The following is a 22,408-nucleotide window of genomic DNA, read 5'->3' as shown; positions in this document are numbered from 1 at the left end:
TTGAGTAAATTTGAAATATAGTAAATAAGATATTATTGCTGGGTAAGAAGTACATATTTGTTATTTTTGGTAGTTACTGTACTGTAAATACGTATAAAACATTATTTTTATGTAGAATTTGTTAATAATTATGTTGAATGCACCGTAAAAAATGTTTGTCATGTTTTCATACGTTACATTTTACGCTTTGGTCACATTTTTTCGTGAAAGTTTTTTTATGTACAAATTCTTTGCTGTAACTTGAAGTTCATAATTTTCACTTAAAAACCGCAATATATTCTAGTTATTGTTGAAAATTATACACATTTTCTATATTTTTAAATCAAAAAAGGATAAATGTTGTATAACATTATTTGAGTGAATCGAAAACGTGATATATCCACTTCATTATACGCAAAATTTTATTTCCAGAGGAAAGCTTTATTTGGCTTCTTATTTGACAGCTTCAAATAGATATTGCGTTTTACGAAACGTTTCTGTATTGATGAAAACCGTGAAAAGGCAAGAAATTACTTGTAATTTGTTAGAGGAATATTGTAAAATAAGTAAAATAAACGAAAATGCCGGACCATTTAGGAGATGATATGCGTAAAATCAAAGATGATAAGGAGGAACCAGAAAAGGAGATCAAATGTGAGTGTTCAAACAATAACCTTTGCTGACGCTAAGCTTTTGTGTTTGTTTCGTAATTTAGTGTACTAAAAACATATATTTTTCTTTTACAGCACTCGATGAAGGGGACATCGCGTTATTGAAGTCCTATGTAAGTATACATTTTGCTTAACCAAAGAGAATTAGTGACAAAATGACTGGCACATTTTCCATTTATATTTTAGAGATTCAATGCGATTTTCATGGGTTCTTCTATTTTAGGGACAAGGACAGTATACTAAGATAATCAAAGAAGTTGAAGATGGCATTCAGACTGTGATGAAGAGGGTTAATGAACTGACAGGTATCAAGGAGTCTGACACTGGCTTGGCACCCCCTGCGCTGTGGGATCTTGCTGCAGACAAGCAAACTCTACAAAATGAACAACCTTTACAGGTGAGTTACAGGATAGTTAGCCCAGCAATAATAACAATAAATAAATGTATACCGAGATTTGTTCTTAAACTATACCCTGTTTTACAATACAAGCTTAACCTCTTTAATGTAAATGAACATCAGTTGCTTTGCATATTGAAATAAACTCAGTATTGAAGATATTCTGTCTATTTCCATTGTAGAACAATACAGCCTTTAATCTCATCTCAATTCAGCCATCAGATCAGATTGTAAATGTAGTAATGCAAAAGTTACAAGTTGGTTTATGCTAAAAGGCATATGGCATAATCTAAATAAAAAAAAATACAAGAATTATTCACGACCACTGTTTTTATAAAGAATTTGTAACACTGTATGGTCTTGAAGTCCTAAAGTTCCATTAAAATATAAAATTAGTTTACTCTATGATGATATTTAGATGTCGAGCGAAATCTGGCGACGTCACCAGGTGCCTCAAGTGCAGTATCCCTAATGAATAATAATGTAGTGGGCCAAAGCCACAAGTAATCACAGACTAGAGATGGATGTGAATTTTTCTACGGTTTTGTGCCATGTAACCGATGTCACATGAATATTGTTTCTGTTTCCCAATAAAAATGCAAGATTTGAATGCCATTTAATTATATGTATATCAGGTATGATGAACCAATTTCTTATGGAGATATATAACAAGATGATGTCTGGACATCTGGGGTACAGGAGGATGTGGCATAACCCAACTAGTTGACCAGCTAATTCTGCCCACATGCAACAGATGGCGTTGACAGGCCTGAAACATGCTAAAGAAATTTGCACAGTGTGTCACATATTTACAACTTCTAACATGACACCATTGAATCATAGATCCCTAGTCACATTACCAACTTGTGGCTAACAGTGTACTGCTACTGGTGATCTGTTCCATACTCTGAAAACATCCTTTAGTGACAGCATACCTTCGCCGCTAAATTGGTAAGCCCGACGCTGCCTCTAAAAGGATATTACTAAAAACTAGTGATGCATCGGATCCTACTTTTGCCGGGTACCCGGCCACCGGGCAGTGCCGGGTAACCAGCGCATTATTCGGCACCCGGCTGGATCATTAAAAAAGCACCGGATCCGCCGGTTACCGGATCCAAACTAGTTACCCGTCCCATATCTGCTAAAAACCATCCTTATCACTGGTATATAAGCTTGTATCTTTTATTTCAGGTGGCAAGATGTACAAAGATCATCAATGCAGATTCCAATGACCCCAAATACATAATCAATGTGAAACAGTTTGCCAAGTTTGTTGTTGACTTAGCTGATTCTGTTGCCCCTACTGATATTGAAGAGGGGATGAGAGTGGGGTGAGTAAAACTTTTCAAGTTAACACTTATATATGTGGGATGGGGTATGAAGAAAACAATTATATTTCTTTAAATCCTTGTTTATTAAAAACTGAATTTCATAATTTATCTTTGACCTAGAAATCTACCCAATTATAATCTGTTGCAGCGTGGACCGCAACAAGTACCAGATCCATATACCTCTTCCACCAAAGATCGACCCGACTGTGACGATGATGCAGGTAGAAGAGAAACCTGATGTGACGTACAGCGACGTCGGCGGCTGCAAGGAACAGATTGAGAAGCTCAGAGAAGTCGTCGAGACTCCGCTCTTGCATGTAAGAAATCAGAATCATTTATTCAACGTGATTATCATGGATAAACTTGTTGAAGGTCAATGTAACATTTTTGAAATTACGTCATTTCGCAAGGTGTTATGTCTGAGGAAAAGAAATGACAAGATCAAAAAATGGCAAGGAGCAACAGTGTATAATATGTACTAAACTTCAGTTTATTCTGACACATTAACACACCCCGAACACTTCATAAAAACAACCTCGTTTTACACAGACACTACACATTGACATTATCGTACACGCGCATCTGTCTGTGTGACGTCTGACACCATACGATTTAAGTCTAAACTATGTTCGGTGGGGGGGGGGGGGGGTAAACCTAGCTCAGACGCTGGTGGGGAGCGGAGAGTTGCCGTTCTATACGTAGTATTATTCCTTATTCTATGACATTAACAAAAATTACAACTGAATAGTTATCGGGCGTGCAATGGCTGCGCGAGGTGGTAAACAACTGACGCTATATGGAAAAACAGCTGAAAACTCAAGTTTGTATTACTGAGGCAGGAATTTAAAAAGCCTCCCAAAATTGACAACATTTCATTTTTACTAAGGTGCCTTAAATCGAAAACCATTTCGAGATATTTCTATGATTTACACAAAACACATTTTTTCAGATTTTTTAATTCAGTAATAATAGAAATATATTGAAAAATCCACGAGGTCAGAAGAGGAAGGCATAATAAGTTCAGACCTTTACATAAAAATTATAAAAAAAGTAAATATATATACATACATAACATGACACTTTGTTTGCGACTTGTTTTAAATACGCATGCAAAGGTACATTGCATTATACTGCCTTCATTCTATCAATGGCAGAATCCAATTTTCACAAAATATTTTTTGTAACTTCTAGTGGAAAAATCTTGAAAAGAAAAAATACGTGTCTTCTATTTAAACAAGTACTTTCGAAATAGCACAAAAAACCACGGCTTAAAAATTTGAAATGTTGTCAATTGGCCAATAATGCGACAGAATTAAGTTGACAGCACACATCAAACGGTTTGCATACTTATCAGCAAGACGCCTATTTTATTCGCCCGGGTTGTTCGTTCACTTACTGATTCATTTTAAAATTAACAGTTGTCAATCATCCGTCCCTTCCACTGATAAGAAAATGACGGGTAAAACTTGAAATAAAATTAGGAAATGTCTGCAGGAATCGGAGCCAATGTCTGCATAGAACTAGGCTTGGGCTTCTAGGTAATAAAGTTCTGTTTTATATAAATTTTGCGCCTTTTACTGCACATCAGACAAGTTTGCATTCAACAAATTTTACAATATACACCTTATTCTAGCCGGAGAAGTTCGTGAAGCTGGGCATCGAGCCGCCCAAAGGCGTGTTGTTGTTCGGCCCGCCCGGCACGGGGAAGACGCTATGCGCGCGAGCCGTCGCCAACCGCACCGACGCCTGCTTCATCAGAGTTATTGGTGAGTTTCAACCTAACACCATCCAAAAAAAAAACAATAACACCCCGAAGCTGACGAAGTGTTACACCAATAGTGTAACATAGATCTGCTTCTCCAGAGTAAAAAAATGAGTGTCTCATAAGTTTTCGGATGTATAAAGTCTCTGGCGCCATGCCGGAGGACACACTGACGAAAAAAAAAAAGAAATCATATCCAACCTAACATAACCCCATCCTAGAATTAAGAAGAGAATAGTATAGGAATGAAAAGAATGAAAGATGAGGAATAAAAGTGCGAGAGGCATAAATGCGACAACTGGAATGGTAATAGAGGACTGTAATGGATGTGTGAAAGCGTAGGGCCCTATTGCGGGCAGGATAGTAATCAAAGAGGATAACATATGTATGTAGCCTACTAAAGTCCCTGCCTATCTTGTGCTTATCATCATCATCATCAGCCGGAAAACGTCCACTGCACGACACATTGACCGGTTTCCCGCCACCTTCAGCAGGGTATCGGTCCACCGTGTTGACTACACGTACACTGCACTTCACATTCCGTGGTCACCACTCGAGAACCTTAAGGCCCTATAAGCTGTCCGTTCTACGAGGGATGTGCCCCGCCCACTGCCACTTCTTCATGCGTCCTCGCCGGACATTACTCTTGACGTCTGTTACTATATGGTCCATCATATTTTATCTATCTTAAGATTTCGTATCAGAAATGACTGCAAGCAGTTTAGCAAGTATTTGGGCTATGTCGGTAACTTTCGTTCGTCTATTTTCGATTCTGCTCCGCACCACCCAAATCCCCTGGTAGTTGCAGCTTCGGGACGCTTAGGGATGGTACTGAAAATTGAAAATTATCAAATCCCGTCGACCCGATTACTTTAGCCATAGAGGCGGCCAATCAGCTCGCGACAACAACAGTTCAGAACCCCAATACCGACGCCGGCGTGGTCCACGATTTCCCTCATTCAGCGCTTATCGCCATCGACCCACTAGGGTCGATTAATTTTTGCAAATATTTTCCTCTCAGACGACGCCCTGAGCCGAGGTTCGCGCCTAACTGGGCACCCTCAGGCCTGTTGTCTTTTTTGTACCAGGTGAGAGCCTTCAGCGCTCTCCATTTGTCCGGCCAAGTAGTTAATGCCATTAGCGGCAAACCTACAGTAAGTCACGTTAGAAAAAAATGGTTCGTCTGCGGATCTTGCCGTTCCTGATTCCATCTTGCAAAGAAACACCAAGCATAGCGCTTTTCATCGCCCTTTGCCTACTTACCTATTTATATTTATATATAAAACGCTAAAATGGAAATTATTTTATCTTTTGGGAAGTAATTTTATTGCTGTCTTTAAAGTTTAGTCAGGCGTTTGGCACGCTTCCCCATATTAAACAAACACTGCGATGAACATCTTTGTCGACTTAAGCTTGTCTTCAAAGCTACATATCGCCGGACATTTTTGTATTATTTAAGTACTAACATGAAGTCACTAGTGCTAGGGGATATATTTCAGATACATTTCGTATTAATTAAAAACTACGTTAAAGCAAATAACTGTATTTTATTGTGTTTATCAAGTTTCGTATTAATTTATAACTATATTGATCGACCGGCGCGCAACTTAAGAAAGATTCGGGCGCTGAATATCCTAACACTGGTTTTTGTGTGTCCTTTTTTAATAAACAATTTCTATTCTATTTCATCTCCCTAGCATTATCCTGTTTCTCACAGGATCCGCTTACCTAACCTGAAAATTTGACAGGTCAAGGTTTTTACTGAAGCGCCTTCCAACCCGCGAAGGGAAAACCAGTCCAATACCGGTTACGTCACATGCGTACGAAATTATGATCCAAACATGGAAAACAAATTCGACAATCATTGGTTTAGGCCTGGTCTACCAACTGAGCTACCACGGCCCAAACAACAACAATAATTTCTGTTCTATTTATTATACAAAAATGTTGTATCTAGGTTCTGAATTGGTGCAGAAGTATGTGGGTGAGGGTGCTCGTATGGTACGAGAACTCTTCGAGATGGCGCGCAGCAAAAAGGCCTGTCTGATCTTCTTCGATGAAATCGACGCTATCGGCGGCGCCAGGTGAGATATGAACAATGTACTTAAAGCAGACTCGTTACAGTTCATTATTCTTACTTACATCAGTAATTGGGTTGTGTACTAGGTCAAGATTTATGAAATTCTGATTACTAAATAAAGACACATCTAAAACTAACGAAAATCATTTTCTTTTTCTATTTAACTTATTTGTGAATTTTAAACAAGAAAAACGTAATAATTTTAGTTTATATTCTATTTTTTTATTTTATTTTTATTTATTGGGTACTTGGGCGACAGGCTAATGGTGACAACCAAGTGGTCCGTCCGTAAATTGAGGAGCAGTTGTTATATTAGATTATAAGTGTCTCAGTGATTATGCAAATTTATTAAACGTTATAACTTAAAATTATAAAAATTTAGGACAAGTAACCCTACTTTAAGTTTTCTTCTCCATAACCTCTTTACGTGTTACTAACCTATTTGTGACGTCATTTTAACATTGTGTTGTTCTACTTTTAAGTAACTTTTGCAACAGTGGACTACCCACCGAGTATTCTCTTCGAAGAATCTATCTTACATAAAACCGGTTATTTACGTTTATAAACAGTTTTCTTCGGAACTTTGACATTGGCAGAATCATCGTTCAGTAACGATGCAGCCATAAACAACAAGAAAGAAAAAGTGTCTCAGTGAGAATGTTAAGGATGTAGGCTTCATATTCTAAACATTACAACGCAAATAATTGTATCTAGCTTTTAAGTCTATATCTGTTTGTTCTCCAAATAAATAAGTCCGACATTTTATCACGCTTTTCTATGACGTCACAGTGTGCTTTTCCATACAAATTCCGTAGTAATTTCTGTTTGTTTTGACGTTTAGTAACAAGTAACTGATTTGACTGGTTGGAAACTTGCCTATTGGAGTAGTCAAGAGATACATCCGACATGTCAACAATTTATACTGTTAAAAATATTAATAACTACCATAATGTTCATTTTCATATACATATTTTGCAGCTATTATACACCTCTACCTACCCTTCTGGGAATACCTGTACTTGTTTATAAAGTTAACAATGTTTGTACACAGATTTGACGATGGCGCTGGCGGTGACAATGAAGTGCAGAGAACTATGTTGGAGCTTATCAACCAGCTCGACGGGTTCGATCCTCGTGGTAACATCAAGGTAATAACTCCTCTTAAAAAAAAATATTTTAGAAAGAAAAATATTTATTATTCGTCGTTGTTTTTATTTCTTATTATTCGCTGCTCCTACAAAAACAGAATAACAGCCCATCCAATATTCTGGCCAGGCCGCTCATGGTTGAGCACACACAACTAAGACTAAGAAGGAGGCTGCCGCAGGATCTAGCCAACTAAGGCCCAAAATAGGAAGCGACACTGGTCGCTTACCTAAAATGATACCTATACACCACAAGAAGTGCTTATTATCCAAAGGTGATAGATTGCGCGAAAAAGGGAACAAAAAAAATATTCGTCGTGGTTCGACGCGTGCGATTAAAATTATCCAGCGTAAGTTGGTCTGGCTCGCCCGGGTTTAGCGTCCATACGCCCTTAGAACTTCGTATGAAAATGGGCTGCAAATTGGCTTCTAATTATTTGTATTTCTGCCCTCCCTATTAAGCATTGCGGGCGTGTGTGTAGGAAATCTTATTTAGCTGCAACTCATCCAGCCGGTCACCTATGATTATAATTTATGATATATCAAACTTTTTGTTAATAAACCACCCCCGCTCATACCTAACACACTTCACACCTCTATCTACCCCTTCGGGGATACAGGCGTGATGTTATCCCTCCCCCACACCTCTGCGTATCCCTTCGAGCATACAGGTGTGATGGATGCTCTGATGACATCACCATCAATTTAAGAGCCACGCTCTTGTCGGTGCAGCATTTTTATTGCTACCTTTTTAGGGAAAAATAGGGCAGTGGTTTCCCTCTTGCCTTCCGCCCAAATGCTATGATGTGTTTGTTGTTAAATAAAAAAAAACCTCGTTCCAGGTGCTGATGGCCACCAACCGGCCCGACACCCTGGACCCGGCGCTGATGCGTCCCGGCCGCCTCGACCGTAAGGTGGAGTTCGGCCTGCCGGACCTGGAGGGACGCGCGCACATCTTCCGCATCCACGCGCGCTCCATGAGCGTCGAGAGGGACATCCGCTTTGATCTGCTCGCCAGGCTCTGTCCCAACTCCACTGGTGCTGAGATTAGGTAACGTGGAATTCCGTTATACTAGATACCTTCCCAAAACAGGTCTCTTCCAAAACAAGTCTCCCTAAAACAGGTCTCTTCCCAAAATAGGTCTCCCCAAAACAGGTCTCTCCTTAAAACAGGTCCCTCCGCAAAACAGGTCTCTCCCTAAAACAGGTCTCTCTCTAAAACAGGTCTCTCCCTAAAACAGGTCTCTCCCTAAAACAGGTCTCTTGCGAAACAGAGACCTATACGAATTATTTATTCATTTGTACATGGAGGTGACTGGTAGTAAGACGGCGAACTTAACCCATTAATCGGGCACAAATCTTGGAAACCATTTGATATCAATTATCTATGATTCAAACATGAATTCAGTGGTATAAACCCCGACCATTCGAACCTGGGACACTTTTGGTTGTATACTGACTCTTCTGCTTACCCCTTTGGGGATACAGGCGTGATGCTATGGTGTACATACATACATACATAAACTCACGCCCATGTTCCCCGAAGGGGTGGGCAGAGCCGCAAATAATCAGAACACTATTTGCAGCCACTTTTGATACATAGCCCTAAGATGGATAATGTTGATCCGTATGGTGATAGGGGATCAGCCTATCGCCCGTATAGATGTAGTATATTATTTTTATTGTATGGGTTCCAGGTCGGTATGCACAGAAGCAGGTATGTTCGCGATCCGCGCGCGCCGCAAGGTGGCGACTGAGAAGGACTTCCTGGAGGCAGTCAACAAGGTCATCAAGTCCTACGCCAAGTTCTCAGCCACCCCACGTTACATGACCTACAACTAATAATTAAACATAGATATTATATGTATTTCTATTACGTTATACTTGGTTCCGTAATAAAATTAATTGTATAAATTTGTGGTTTTCACTAACTCGACTCGACCTAGGTGCCCTTGACAGCCTCCGTGGTCTAGTGGTTAGAGCGTTAGCCTCACGATCTGGAGGTCCGGGTTCGATTCCCAATGGGGACATTGTCGATATTACTTTGTGAGACTGTACTTTGTTTGGTAACGACATTGCAGGCTTGAATCACCTGATTGTCTCAAAAAGTAAGATCTTTGTCCTTCGGAGGGCTAAGTTAAACCGTTGGTCCCAGCTATAGTGCCCATATCCTGGCACTGCCACCATCACGGAACGGGATTCTGACAACACAGAAAAAATGACGATAATTTGTCGCCAAATACCAGAATTTGTCGGTCTGCCGCTCAAAAGTTATAAGCATATTATGCTGGCAGTGCTAGGAGGCTTTCCCAAGCATGACTTTTTTGTTATAGCACCTAGCGAAGATCTGATTTCACCAACAAAATGGCTATAATTTGTCGCCAAATATCAGTACTCATCGACACGCCCGCGCCGTTCAAAAGTTATACTTAAATAAGAGATTTTTTATGACAGCGCCTACAATCCTTATACCAGAATCAATTTCTTTGTATGTAGGTAGCGAAGAACTGATTTCACGCAAAAAATGTGGAAAAAATCGTACCATGTACCAAAAAATATGTCATTTGACTAGGTTGTCAAGTATATCCTATTCCTAGATTTCAACGGGTCCGCACGTGGTCGGAGGTTTAGTTCCGGACCTCGGTCCGCCATTGGTAACTCTTGGTCTAAATTATTTAATAACAACACAGCATCACACCTATTTCCCCGAAGGCTTAGGCAGCGATGTATAGTATAATACACAGACTCGACAGCTAAAAAAAGTATTGGATCTTAATTTTTATTTATTTATTATGTCATGACTATTTGATTTGGCTGAGTAATCATAGCATTTGCAGAATCACCACTATGTAAAATGTCCATATTGACCCCTTCTTGTCTCGCTCTCATTTCGTAGTCCTGCGTTTGCGCGTCTTTTTGGCTTCGCTTCTCGTTTCTGTTTTTATTCGACTTATGCGGCATAGCGTAGCGCAGTTTCTCCCAGAACCACGGGTCGTCGCAGCGTAAGTAAGTGTTGTAGTAGAGGTATGACACCAGTTCCGGGTCCAACGGTTCTTCTAACACGTTGTCTAAAACCAGCACGAGCACGCGACAACGTTGGTCCTTTGCTGCGTTTGCTGTTGCGTACCTGAAGGGTAGAAATTAAATTAAACACAAATAACCATGTATACTTACAAGCGGTTATTGACACCGCACCGTACCGAATACTGAGGGGGATGATGCCGCTCATGATTCTGAGTTAACGTCAAGGGGAATGTTCCTTCGCAAATATTCATGATTTTCTTGAGTTTTTTTTCCCTCCCGACCCGTTACAACTGCGATGTCTAACTGGTTGTTCTATGGGGAAACATCTTTACCACTGCCTCAACTGGAGTGAGTTTTATACCTTTGCGATGGAAAATTTCACTTTTATTTAACTCAGAATACACCGGGATTCGAACCCTCGTGAGCCCAACGCTCAACCACTGGACCACCGCCTTCTATTTCTATTTTGTTTTTTCCTGTTTGTGCAATAAAGTATTTGTTATGTTACGAGTATGTTATGTAATTACCTGAATTCGAGCGAGCTCCACATGGACTTGACGAAGTTGGTGGATAGCAGTATGATGGTGCGGCGAGCGAGGCTGACGGAGCGCATGATCTGCGCTGGAATCCAGTCGCCGACCACCCAGTCCCGGTGGTGCACGCACACGCGGTACTTTGTGCTCTCCAAGCCGGGGAGGAGGTGCGTCTTAACGTACTCTTCGTCTGCATGCGCATATGATAAAAACGCGTCGTATGGCCTGAGAAGTAAAGGTTATTTTTGGAACAATAAGATGGGTTTCAGCCCATTTATTGACGTCATAGGCCGGATTGTTTTGACGGGACCATGATATAAAAAAACTAAGTACTTATGCTCAAAAGTGACAGCTGACATTTCAACTTAAAAGGTATAACGGCCCTGGTGACCATACTTTCGCGGTAGCCTAGAAAACTATTAAAAAGTAATTGTAAAAGAAGTCATAAAACGTTACACTCCTCTTTTGGCAGTCGGGTAAAATGAACACATACCTGTCATCAAGATCCTGCTTCGTAACACACGACAGGCAGTACCCACGAGCATAGAGGAACATCTTTATCTCATCGCCGTACTTTCTGAGGAAGAACCCAGCAATCAGGGCGACTCCTGCCATGAATCCGAGACTGCCTACAGAGAGCTTCAGAGCTGTTTGGCACAGTTCAGCGGTGGATATAGCACTGAGTGGTATATCGCTATCGACGCATGTCAGGTCTTCGTAGTCTTTTATCTGTGGATAAAAAGTTCGATTTGTAGTTTTTGCTGTCAAAGGTAGATAAAGCTCGGACCATTATTGGCTTAGACGAATAATACGTAGTACTTGTCTATGGTATATCCTCCTGCGACCCAGATTTCCAGACACTACATTCCAAATCACTTTGTGAGTAGGGTTTGCTCCCGGGAATTCTCGGTACTGAAAATACCGAGAATTCCCGGGAAATGCAAAAATCTTTAGTACCGGGAAATCTAAACTATGTCCCGGTAATTCCCGGTACTGTACAAACACTTATACTGCCACGAAATTTTAATTTTTAAAACCACGCGTGAGGCGCGCTAACGCACGCAACCAAGATAGAAGTACGTGCACGAGTCGTACGTACTCTAGAGTAATCGGTAATATTCGGCAGTTTTCGGTTAGCTCGCTGGCATCTTCTGGCCGCTCGGCCCGTTCCGCCATGCCAGTGCCGCCCCAATCTTGGTACAGCAACGATGTAGTGAGTGTTTTGTTTAAAAGTAATAGACTGGTGAGTACTTTAATATACCCTTGTTTATTTATCGTGAACTAGGTAGTTTGTTTATATTGTAGGTTATATTTTGTGCATAATACGAGGGTTGTTCCGGAAATTGTTAGCCACACCTTAAATATAATCTCTTTTTTCCTGAAACTATTTTGAATTAACGGCTAATTTCAACACTAATCTCCTTGCTGAAAATCATTGGCCACTAAGAAGTCGTTATTTTTTTAAACATTTTTTTAAATTGGCTGTCATGCTTCTTTTGTTTACAACAATGGGCGTCTTGCGGGAAGCTTTTCGTGCTATGATTTTGTACGATTATAAACGAGGGTTAACATTTAAGGAATCACAGGAAAATTTACAGGCTGCTTTCGGGGAGTCTGCCCCTGCGTTAGCAACGATTACTTATTGGTATCGTGAATTTAAACGTGGTCAAGAGAGCTTGAACGATGACCCCAGACCCGGCCGACCATCAACTGCAGTAACTCATGAAAACGTTATTCGAGTAGAGTGGCTAATCCAGGAAAATAGAAATATTACACATAGAGAGATTCGGGCTGAACTAAAGATCGGATACCGGGCAGTTTCCACCATCTTGCATGAACACTTGAAAGTCAGGAAGGTTGCTAAGTCAGGAATACCTCATTATCTCACCGATGAGCAAAAGTCCCGACGTGTAGATTGGTGCAAATTTATGCTGGAAAAATTCGAAGGAGGAACTTCGCAAAACGTTTCCTATATTCTTACATCTCACGAATCTTGGATCTAGTGGTACGATCCTCTCACAAAACATCAATCCACGCAATGGGTGTTTGAAGAGGACGAGTTGCCTACGAAAGTGGTTCGCTGTTGGAGCGTGAATAAAAAAATGATAACGGCTTTTTTTCGAAGCAGTGGACCAGTTGCTGTTATTCCACTAGAAGATCGTAGAACAGTTACAATTGAATGGTATTGCAACGTTTGTCTGCCACAGGCTTTCGAGGAGTTGAATAATGAACGCCCAAGTACCGGCGTCCGTGGTATTCTATTTCACCAGGACAATGCGCCCGCTCACACAGCTGCAAGAACTGTTGACTATTTGTCAACTTGGGGGGTACAAATGTTACCACATCCTCCGTACAGTCCCGACCTAGTTCCGTGCGATTTTTTTTTATGTCCTACGGTGAAAAAAATGCTTCGTGGGCGAAGATTCGAAACAGCAGACGAAGCCGTGGAAGAATTTTGACAGCAATTTTTCGACCTTCCGCAAGATGCGTTTTTCAAATGTTTTGAAAGCTGGTTTAGCCGAATGCACAAGTGTATAGGGGTTGGAGGGGAATATTTTGAAAAAATATAAATATTTCTTTACCATATCTTGGCAAATTTTTATTTTACTAAAAATTTTCGGAACAACCCTCGTAAATAACCTTATGCTTTGAATCATTCAATAAAATAAACACAGTGTGTTCACGGCTAGTTTCCTTTGGCTTTTGCATTGTTTCTTGTTATTTTTTAATGTAGAAGTAATGTGTGCGTGATCTCAATTACCAAATTTAAAGCTAAGTATATTTAGTATTTACTAGTAAGTATATTTAGTAGTAAGTTGATTAAATATTTTAAAAAGCGTTTTGGTGTTTAATTTCGTCATACTCATAAAATAATTACGAATTTAATTTTTTTTCAGTAGGTACCGAAGTTTCGAAACTTCCCGGTAATTCCCGGTACTGGATAGGCTCCAGTACCGGGAATTCGAAAATCCAGTTCAGTTCCGGTACTGCAAACCCTATTTGTGAGACTGTTCTTTGTTTGATGAGTCCCAAAAAGTAGGATGATTCCGTGCTTCGGAGAGGTGCTTCTGGGGAATAAACCCGTTAGACGGCTATTAGCCCGCAAAAAGCACCTCCACCAACCCGCAGTGTACCAGTGGAGTATGCTCCATAACCCCCCTCCGGTTAATTGAAAGGAGGCCTGTGCCCGGCAGTGGGACGTCTGTAGGGTGTTCTGCTTCTTATTGTATCGATGGCAAACTAAATAGTATCGGGCCAAAACTTGGCAAAAGTAGGTATGGATGTTATGAATGTTCAGCAAAGCTCCATTATCGCCAGATTGCAAAGCCACTTTTGATGTCCGGCCACAAACATCGCGGATGCGTTATGTTGAATAATGACTATTGACCCAACATCTCACCTGGGCACGATGTTCGGCGATGGCGTCCAGCAAGGCTCGGTTGTCGCAGTCACATACAATCAGGTTGCCTCCCAACCACACTTCCCGTTCCGCCGCAAACAGCGCCGATGCCGCTGTCCAGTTCGCACGTGATATGCGGTTGCGGCGCAAATCCACCCACTGCAAAATCGCAATCTTCTTATCGTGTGGGTTACGAGACGGATTACCAACCTCATCAACCCTAGTGTCGAGGTTATTATTGAGCCGCCATCGGCCCCTGACATGGCTCATGTAACGACTACATACTTACATCAGTAAGTATTAACCGGGACAAACAGTTTAACGTGCCTTCCGAAGCACGGATCAACTTACTGTCGGACAATCAGGCGATCAGCCTGTAATGTCGTATCCGAACTAAGGATCACAAAGTGGTTTTTATGATATATCACGAAAAAGTGATATACAAAGTGCGGTGTTGTTAACTAATTTATCGGATGATTCATATCGTTTGGTTAGCAATTTATTGCGTCCGAATAAGATTGAGGAGGCAACGTTCAGCGAGTGAACTCAATGCTCATTTCACGTCGAGGATCGTCTATCTTGATTGGGAATAGGCGTGAATTTGTGTAATTACCTGGATAGTATCAGGTAGTTCGTTGTAAAGTTGTGTAAGCTTGCTATTGGATGAGTTGAGACCGTAGACGCTGTCGTTGAACACTGGATATTGGTCTTCCTTGCAGGTTGCATAGGATGCGTTGTCGCGCCATCTGAAGCAGATTTTGAAGGTCACTGTGGTCTTGTGGTTCACCGACTTGCTTCTCAATCGAGGGGCACCGGATCGAACCCCGGTACTGGACTTGCACCAATTCAAATTCAAAAAATATTTAAGTATTCGGACAACATAAGATTCTTAGGATTAGTTACATACTAAAATAGTTTACAAAATAAGGTGGACGATATTCGGATTTAAATCCGCCCGTGGGTTCATCAGTTCATCTTGCGATGGACATACCTACCCCTATTGGGATGTAGTCGTGAGCTTATGTTATGATGGACCAGAGTGCCGGGCATCAACTGACACTTCCAATGGGAATCGGCTTCAGACGCCGAACTTCGATTTCTTAGCCGGTACCGATGAAGTGTCAAAAGTACTGAAATTATTCGTTCAATCGGCTTGCCGAACCTCATGTGACGTCACGAATCGGGAATCGCCATCTTGGCTGCTTACGCGGTACGACAGAATCAAATCGATGTTCGATTTGCTTCAATCTGAATCGGCTTCGTCTTAGCCGGTAGGGCCCCTGGCCATGTTCCTCCAACAAACAGAGATGCCCCTCCCCCGCATGGGTATAACCTAGGGGACCACCGACCGTACATACGGCGTTTTTGGCATAATCATAATCATTTATTTGTGAAACATGTGTAACATAACAATGATCTTACAATTTATATTTTGAGTTTCAACATGTCCAGCCTGGTCGGCATACAAATATTTAACACAAAAATGTCTATTTAGATGCTTATAAAAAATATCAATAATAATAAAATACATTAAAATAAATCGGAAACACATTTATAAAATATTAATATTAAACAAAGCAACGTCAACAAAGTAGTAATAAGTCAATAATAATAATGTCAAAGATTAGAATAACAATAGTAAAAATATATTCAATCTCCAATTCAGTATCTGTCATTTAAATATGAATTAATGCTATAATAACATTTATTTACCAAATGTTCAGAATACAATTTCCGTTTGAAAAGTATTATATTATCAATTTTATGTATACTTAAAGGCAGATGATTATAAATCTTAGCACACTAGAGCACTTTTGCTAAGATGTGAAATATGGATTTTACCTTCATAACGTTTACTTCTGACTTTTTCGAACATGTCAAGGTTAGTTTTTACAAATATAGAAACTTCTAGAATATATAAACTAGGTAGAGTTAACAGGTTCAGCCTCTTAAAGTAGGGTTCACAAGTATCACTTACCTTATTCTGTACAAACATCCGTAAAGACGCATATGTTCGTTAAGTGTGTACCGATCGTACCACGTAGTACATTCTATGTTGTCCACAGGTTCATCCAGGACGTCCACCCCCCACTCGTGGTCACAATGGAGTTGTGGCATAGACAACACGTCGGGGAAGTCCCGTAGGGCGCGAACCAGCCAACCGTTTTCGCAGTCGCATTTTATGTATCTAAGCGATATTGTTAGACGATTTGTAGCATTTGTTTCCAATAATCTTGCGTTCTGATGAAAAAAATAAAGGTATAACATTTAAGTATAGGAGATGTTTAATATTAGGTTGTTAGTGACCTCGTAACGAATATAGAGGGGGTGATTCAGACCATGATTCTGAGTAATATCAAGTGGAATTTTTCGTCGCAAAATTTATGATTTTTGTTCATAAACTACATAATAATAATCCACATATACTTAATTGTTATAATTAAAATTGTATATAATTACGTTTTTCTTTATTACAATTCACATTTTTTTTTATCATTCCGGGATAGTGTAATTTAAGACACTTAAACACTTCTAAACACGAAATGACATTATAACAAAAATAATGCTATTTACTGCACTCATCAAAAAGCCCGCCCCTGACTAATCCAGGCGCGAAGGTGCCCATTACACTAGCCGCATTTCCTCGCTGTACAGCATTGGACAACCTTTGCGCCAATAACAAACAGAAACAATGTTATAATAAATAAATAGAAAGAAAGAAAGAAACGTTTATTATAATAAAATATCAGTACTTAAACTACTACATACTTAAATACTATGGAAAAAAATGAAATAATACTTAAACATTTCAATATAAAACTTACTTTTTCACTCAATTCTTTGTAGTCTCCTACCGTGAAATAAATATTTACAAAATTCGAATTCGCGGTATAGCCGAAATCTACATGCAGGTCCGGCGCATCGGATTTCGGAAGATCAAGCAACTGAAAAATAACAAATGGATGATTTTTAAAACTGCCTCTGCACCTACGTAATTTTTACCAGCTCGCTTTTGACATATTAGTGGTGGTTAAATTGTAATCTGGTGATTCTGCCTCGGCCTGTGGTTCAGTGGTTGAGCGTTGGGCTCACGGTCCGGAGGTCCCGGGTTCGAATCCCGGTGGCGATATTCATCACAAAAATTACTTTGTTACCTCCAGTTTGGTTAGGCCATTCGAATCAAATTAAATACACAGTATTGAACAAACAGACATTTCTGGCTGATCACTTGATTGTCCGAAAGTAGGATGATCCGTGCTTCAGAGGACACGTTAAGCAGTCGAGCCTGGATACTATTTATTGAAGTAAAGAAAGAAGTTGTTAAATGGATCATGTCAGGGTCAGGGGCCTATATCGGCTCACGAATGACACTAGGGTTGATGAGGTTGGGCCATCCATCTCACAACCAACGCGATAGAAGAACAAGATATTAGGCATTGCAGGAGTCAGTTGTCTATACGTACATTATTCAATAACACGAAAACCTTGACACCAGGGTTTATGAGGTTGGTAATCCGCCTCATAACTTACACGATAGAAGAACATACAAGATCAAAACGTCTTACCCTCATTTCAGGACTTATCGTACCGTACAAATTAATGTACTCCAACTTTGGGAAATTTGTGTTTCGTAAGCACCTTAAATGTATATTCGTTGCACTCAAATAAAGACGCTTTAACGGCAGTTGCTGTAATTTACCTGAAATATTTTGGTACAGTTAGTTAAAAGTTCACAAACTAAACGCGCTCGGTCTGCGATTGTTGAAGTTAAGCAACTTTCGCAAAGGCCGGTCATAGGATGGGTGACCACAAAAAAAAGTTTTCATCTCGAGCTCCTCCGTGCTTCGGAAGGCACGTTAAGCCGTTTGTCCCGGCTGCATTAGCAGTCGTTAATAACCATCAATCCGCACTGGGCCCGCGTGATGTGTGTTGTTGTTTTTTTTAGACGTACCTAGCTTATGGCCGCAGATGGCATTAACTGCTTGGCCGGACAAATGGGGAGCGCTGAAGGCTCTCACCCGGTACAACGTTTAAGACAACAGGCCTGAGGGTGCCCAGTTAGGCGCGAACTCGGCTCAGGGTGTCGTCTGAGAGGAAAAATATTTGAAAGAATTAATTGACCCTAGTATCGCCGTCGGTATCGGGGTCCTAAAGTTTCTCCTTTGGTGTCGCGAGCTGATTGGCCGCCTCTATTATACTATACTATATGGCATTAATTACTTGGCCGGAAAAAAAAGGATTCGACATGTCCGGTTTTTTACAGAAACGACTGACTGGCTATAAATTTAAAATTGGAAGAAAATGGTTACTCACCTATCGAAGTTTGTAACGATTTTTCTAATCTGCCCTCGTCGAGGCAAAAAATTCGGATGTTATCATTGTTGTTCAATCTTAGTACCTCAAGCGCCGGCACGTTTGGCAGCACATTCTCAAGGAAATACCCCGAAGCTGGATTGCTGCTCAAATCCAACCACTTCAGAGATTCTAGCACTGGAAACTGCGAACTGAAAATTCAAACACATAATACTTAACGGGTTCTTACCGTGTTTAAATCAGGGATATGAGACTCCCGATATTTCGACACTGTTGCAAGTGCCATGATCACGGGATGACTGATGAGGTTGGAGTGGAGTAGGTAGATCCATAATTTAACAAAAACCAATGTATTTAATTTAGTAGTTAAATAAGTTTCCTACATGGAAGTTCTGTTAATTTTGGGAATGGACGTGAATAAAGACATAATATGTGCTTAAAATCAAGGCGATTCTAACAAGACACCGCGCACCAACGCGGTTTGCGGTGATGTCGCATCGCAGTGACTGCAAAACAGTGCAAGCATGTAATCCGTTGATACGTAAACCATCTGACCGCGCAGAAAACCGCGCGTTGCTAGACATAAACTAACGAACGAACCACCTTCCCGCGTGGATTGTGGGCTACGATGATTACCATGTAGGTAGTACTGATGCACAGTCACCCGCGGGACAAGATGGAGATCCTCACGTCTTGCCGCGCGGTACATCACTACCAATTCCGCGTCACCGCGTCCGCCTACCGCGTCGGCGCACAGCGTCAAGTTAGAATCGCCGTACTTACAAGGATTCATCGTAGAAGTTGTTGTCAGAGAGGTCGAGATGAGTAAGGTTCTTTGCTAAGCGGAGAAAATCGATCGGCAATTCTCGCAATCGACTGTCGGTCACGTTAAGTTTGCGAACGCTCTTTGCGCTTGCGATCATGCTGGCTTCCACTTGCCGTACCGCTTTTGGCGACATGTAGTCAATTTGCAAGTTATCAAGGCGGGTGCAATTTTCAGGCCATACTGGGAACGCTAAGGTAGCCACCGCGCTGATACTCAATTCTTCTAAATGCCGACAGTTACCCCAGCTTTTCAACGCTGCGTTGTTTCGCAAAGTCATCCTTTTCAAGCGCATCGTTTCAGGCAGTTCAGGTAGCAAAACGGCTTCTAAATTAATTTCTGTTACATCTGACAACGGTTCAAGAAAGTCTGGAACATCACGGAAAATGTCGCGTGATTCTATTTCATCAAAGATGATCAGAGCCAGTTGTCGTATTTTGAGTCCTTGCATATAGTTTCTAGGACGCAACGGCAAATTATATTTGAATATCAATGTTAAAATTTCAATCTTTGAAGCGTCTATGTTTAATGTACGTAGCATTTCAACATACGAAGTTTCTGGAGGCGTACAAAACCCAACTGACATAAATTTTGGTACCCACGTATTGTTTAGTGGTATTACCGCATCTAACATAGTAACGTTTTCAGTGCAAACGAGACTTAATGTTACGTTGTCGTATGCATATATCCTCCCTGTGAAATGAAATAGATTGATCAAGAAAAGAGGGTGTGTAGTTATATCTAGGTACATGATTTTTCAGTGTTACACCTACTTAAAATGCAATCAAATATCAGCCAAATGCACAGAAAAAGTTACTACTAGGTAAGCATTTAAGTACCATCTACTAAAATTCATTTTCATCTGACTGTGGCAAAGCAAAAAAGAGGCTTAAGTACCTATGTGTTTGACCGCTATGTACTTATGTGTGTATGTACGTCTGTTCCCTCCGAACTTCTAAACTACTTACTTAAGTACCTATTTATCAAAATTTAACAAATGATATGTCAATAGAAGCGACTTGATTATCTTGTTGTTGAAAAGTTTTTTTTACCGAAGAGCTATTGAACCCTAATGAAAACAAAACAACATAAAACGATCGATTGTGTTTTTATGCAACACACAAGTAGACATATTTGTCATATTGTGTTTGAGGCCTTGCGTGCGGCGGCCAGTGTTGCCAACTTTATTTTCACCAGCCCACCAAATGCGGCCGTGCAAACCACCAGAAACCACTAAAACTGAGCGGTCTTTCAAACCACCAGAATTTCACTAGATAAAATACATACATAACCTCACGCCTATTTCCCACCGGGGTAAGCAGAGACTATAGAATCACTAGACAACCCAAAGCCGAATCAGTGCAATCAGATCGTGGGATGTTTTTTCCCCCTCTTTAGCGCCGCGTCGTAGGTAAAGACGTGCTAGAGACAGGGTAAATTATTCAATTATTATTAATAATGATTCCTTAATAATATACCACATAATTTTCACTTAGCAACTGGACCACCAGTGCTTTCGACTATTTGCAACCAATCCCTTAAAACTGGGTCACGTAACCAGCAATCACGAAACTTTTGGGTGTACTGTGGCTTAGGCATCTTGATCTTATTACTCAATATGAAACTTATTGTATGTATTACTAATAAATAAACTTTATATTGGTTCTTTCGCTCAAGTAACTCATAAACCATATTCGGTTGTGTTAGTGGTTAAATTCGTCACTTACCGCTAACTGGAAGGACTCTAATCCACTAAAAAATCCACTAGCCACTAAAACTAATATTTTTTCGCCGAACCACATGTCTAAACCACCAGATCTAGTGGAAAATCCACTAAGTTGGCAACACTGGCGGCGGCACCGCGACGAAGTCGGCGCATGCAACCGGTTTTTAATAACATAAAGTATTCATTTTAAGTATTTTATAGGTACGTATACTTACGTGGAGTGGCAAGTCTTATATTATAAAGTATTGACTAATAAAATAACGCTATTATTCACGTTAATACTAAGTATTTACAAGAGAGGTATTAGTTAGGTACTACGCAGTGTTAACTGTGTTGTGTGTGAGTTTACTTCTGATGTAAGTAATTTTAACAACACTAGATTTACTCAAATTTTCATACATGCATAGTACTTTATATCTATTATTTTTCTTTCTATAATTTAAGAAATGCGAATAGGTATATCGGCTCTTACCTGCGGGTCCTTCGTAGAGTGTGTCATACGGTTTATAATCACAGTAAACAACACTTAAAACGTGTAAAAGAAAAAGGACTTGACAAAGAAACCACAAAAGTCTAATCATTTTGAAAAACTATAAGTTACATTTAGCTATAGAAGATAAAACGTTATAAAGTATTTCTCATTTTGTTCTGGACGATATGTCTTACTTTGTTGACTAGTCACACTCAGATGAGTTTTGTATCAGACCTTCCTGTTTGAGTTTATCTTTAGAAGGTCAATTCCACACTGGCAGAATAATACGCATGTGATGAACTGCAGCTCACCGCTCATAAAATGATAGAAAGGATGTGTGCGTCAAGCTAGCGGCCTCAAAAAAAAAATGGGCACGAAAAAATAATTTGACCATACCAAAAAATAGTACTCTTATTGAAAAAAATAGTACCTGTTGTAAAAAAATTAGTACCATCACGGTTCTGGATTTATAGCCATGTTTTATTGCACTTGCTAGCTTGACGGTGAGCGAAATTTGGCGAGAGTTAACGACAAGGTCTTTCGCTTTGATTTAAACGCCAAAAAATAGTACCGAAATAGTACTCACCCCCTGCAAAATACCGAAAGTAGTACTTCAACGGTTCCAAAGTTATAAAGGCAGTTCTTTGATCCCGCTAGCTTGACGTTTTGAAAATACCTATTATCTGGGGAACGCTTGCATACTTCAGTATGTAACTAATGTCAATAAACTCGTATGAAATAGTACTCCCTA

The 22,408-nt window shown here is 40.2% G+C and overlaps 2 protein-coding genes across 2 annotated transcripts; one reads left to right on the top strand and one right to left on the bottom strand.

The window, feature by feature from the left end:
- The first annotated feature begins 437 nt into the window (after window positions 1-437).
- On the top strand, window positions 438-9,279 carry LOC126373830 (26S proteasome regulatory subunit 7). The gene is made up of 10 exons (XM_050020165.1): window positions 438-633; window positions 726-763; window positions 874-1,047; window positions 2,239-2,378; window positions 2,527-2,695; window positions 4,012-4,144; window positions 6,098-6,224; window positions 7,272-7,368; window positions 8,208-8,416; window positions 9,063-9,279. The coding sequence occupies exons 1-10, from the start codon at window positions 561-563 to the stop codon at window positions 9,205-9,207; spliced, it is 1,305 nt and encodes a 434-aa protein (XP_049876122.1). The 5' UTR covers window positions 438-560; the 3' UTR covers window positions 9,208-9,279.
- An 858-nt stretch (window positions 9,280-10,137) lies between these two features.
- LOC126373771 (protein toll-like) lies at window positions 10,138-21,941 on the bottom strand. The gene is made up of 11 exons (XM_050020052.1): window positions 21,658-21,941; window positions 19,420-20,152; window positions 18,637-18,827; window positions 17,889-18,022; window positions 17,148-17,267; window positions 16,301-16,563; window positions 14,936-15,068; window positions 14,323-14,481; window positions 11,416-11,651; window positions 10,917-11,147; window positions 10,138-10,492 (listed from the first exon to the last, which is right to left on the bottom strand). The coding sequence occupies exons 1-11, from the start codon at window positions 21,764-21,766 to the stop codon at window positions 10,156-10,158; spliced, it is 2,646 nt and encodes an 881-aa protein (XP_049876009.1). The 5' UTR covers window positions 21,767-21,941; the 3' UTR covers window positions 10,138-10,155.
- Window positions 21,942-22,408: the final 467 nt, after the last annotated feature.

The sequence above is a fragment of the Pectinophora gossypiella genome, chromosome 16, assembly GCF_024362695.1.
Source record: "Pectinophora gossypiella chromosome 16, ilPecGoss1.1, whole genome shotgun sequence".
In the NCBI taxonomy this organism is placed as follows: domain Eukaryota; kingdom Metazoa; phylum Arthropoda; class Insecta; order Lepidoptera; family Gelechiidae; genus Pectinophora; species Pectinophora gossypiella.
The sequence above is the reverse complement of the archived record's forward strand: the minus strand, read 5'-3'. Positions and strand labels throughout refer to the sequence as shown.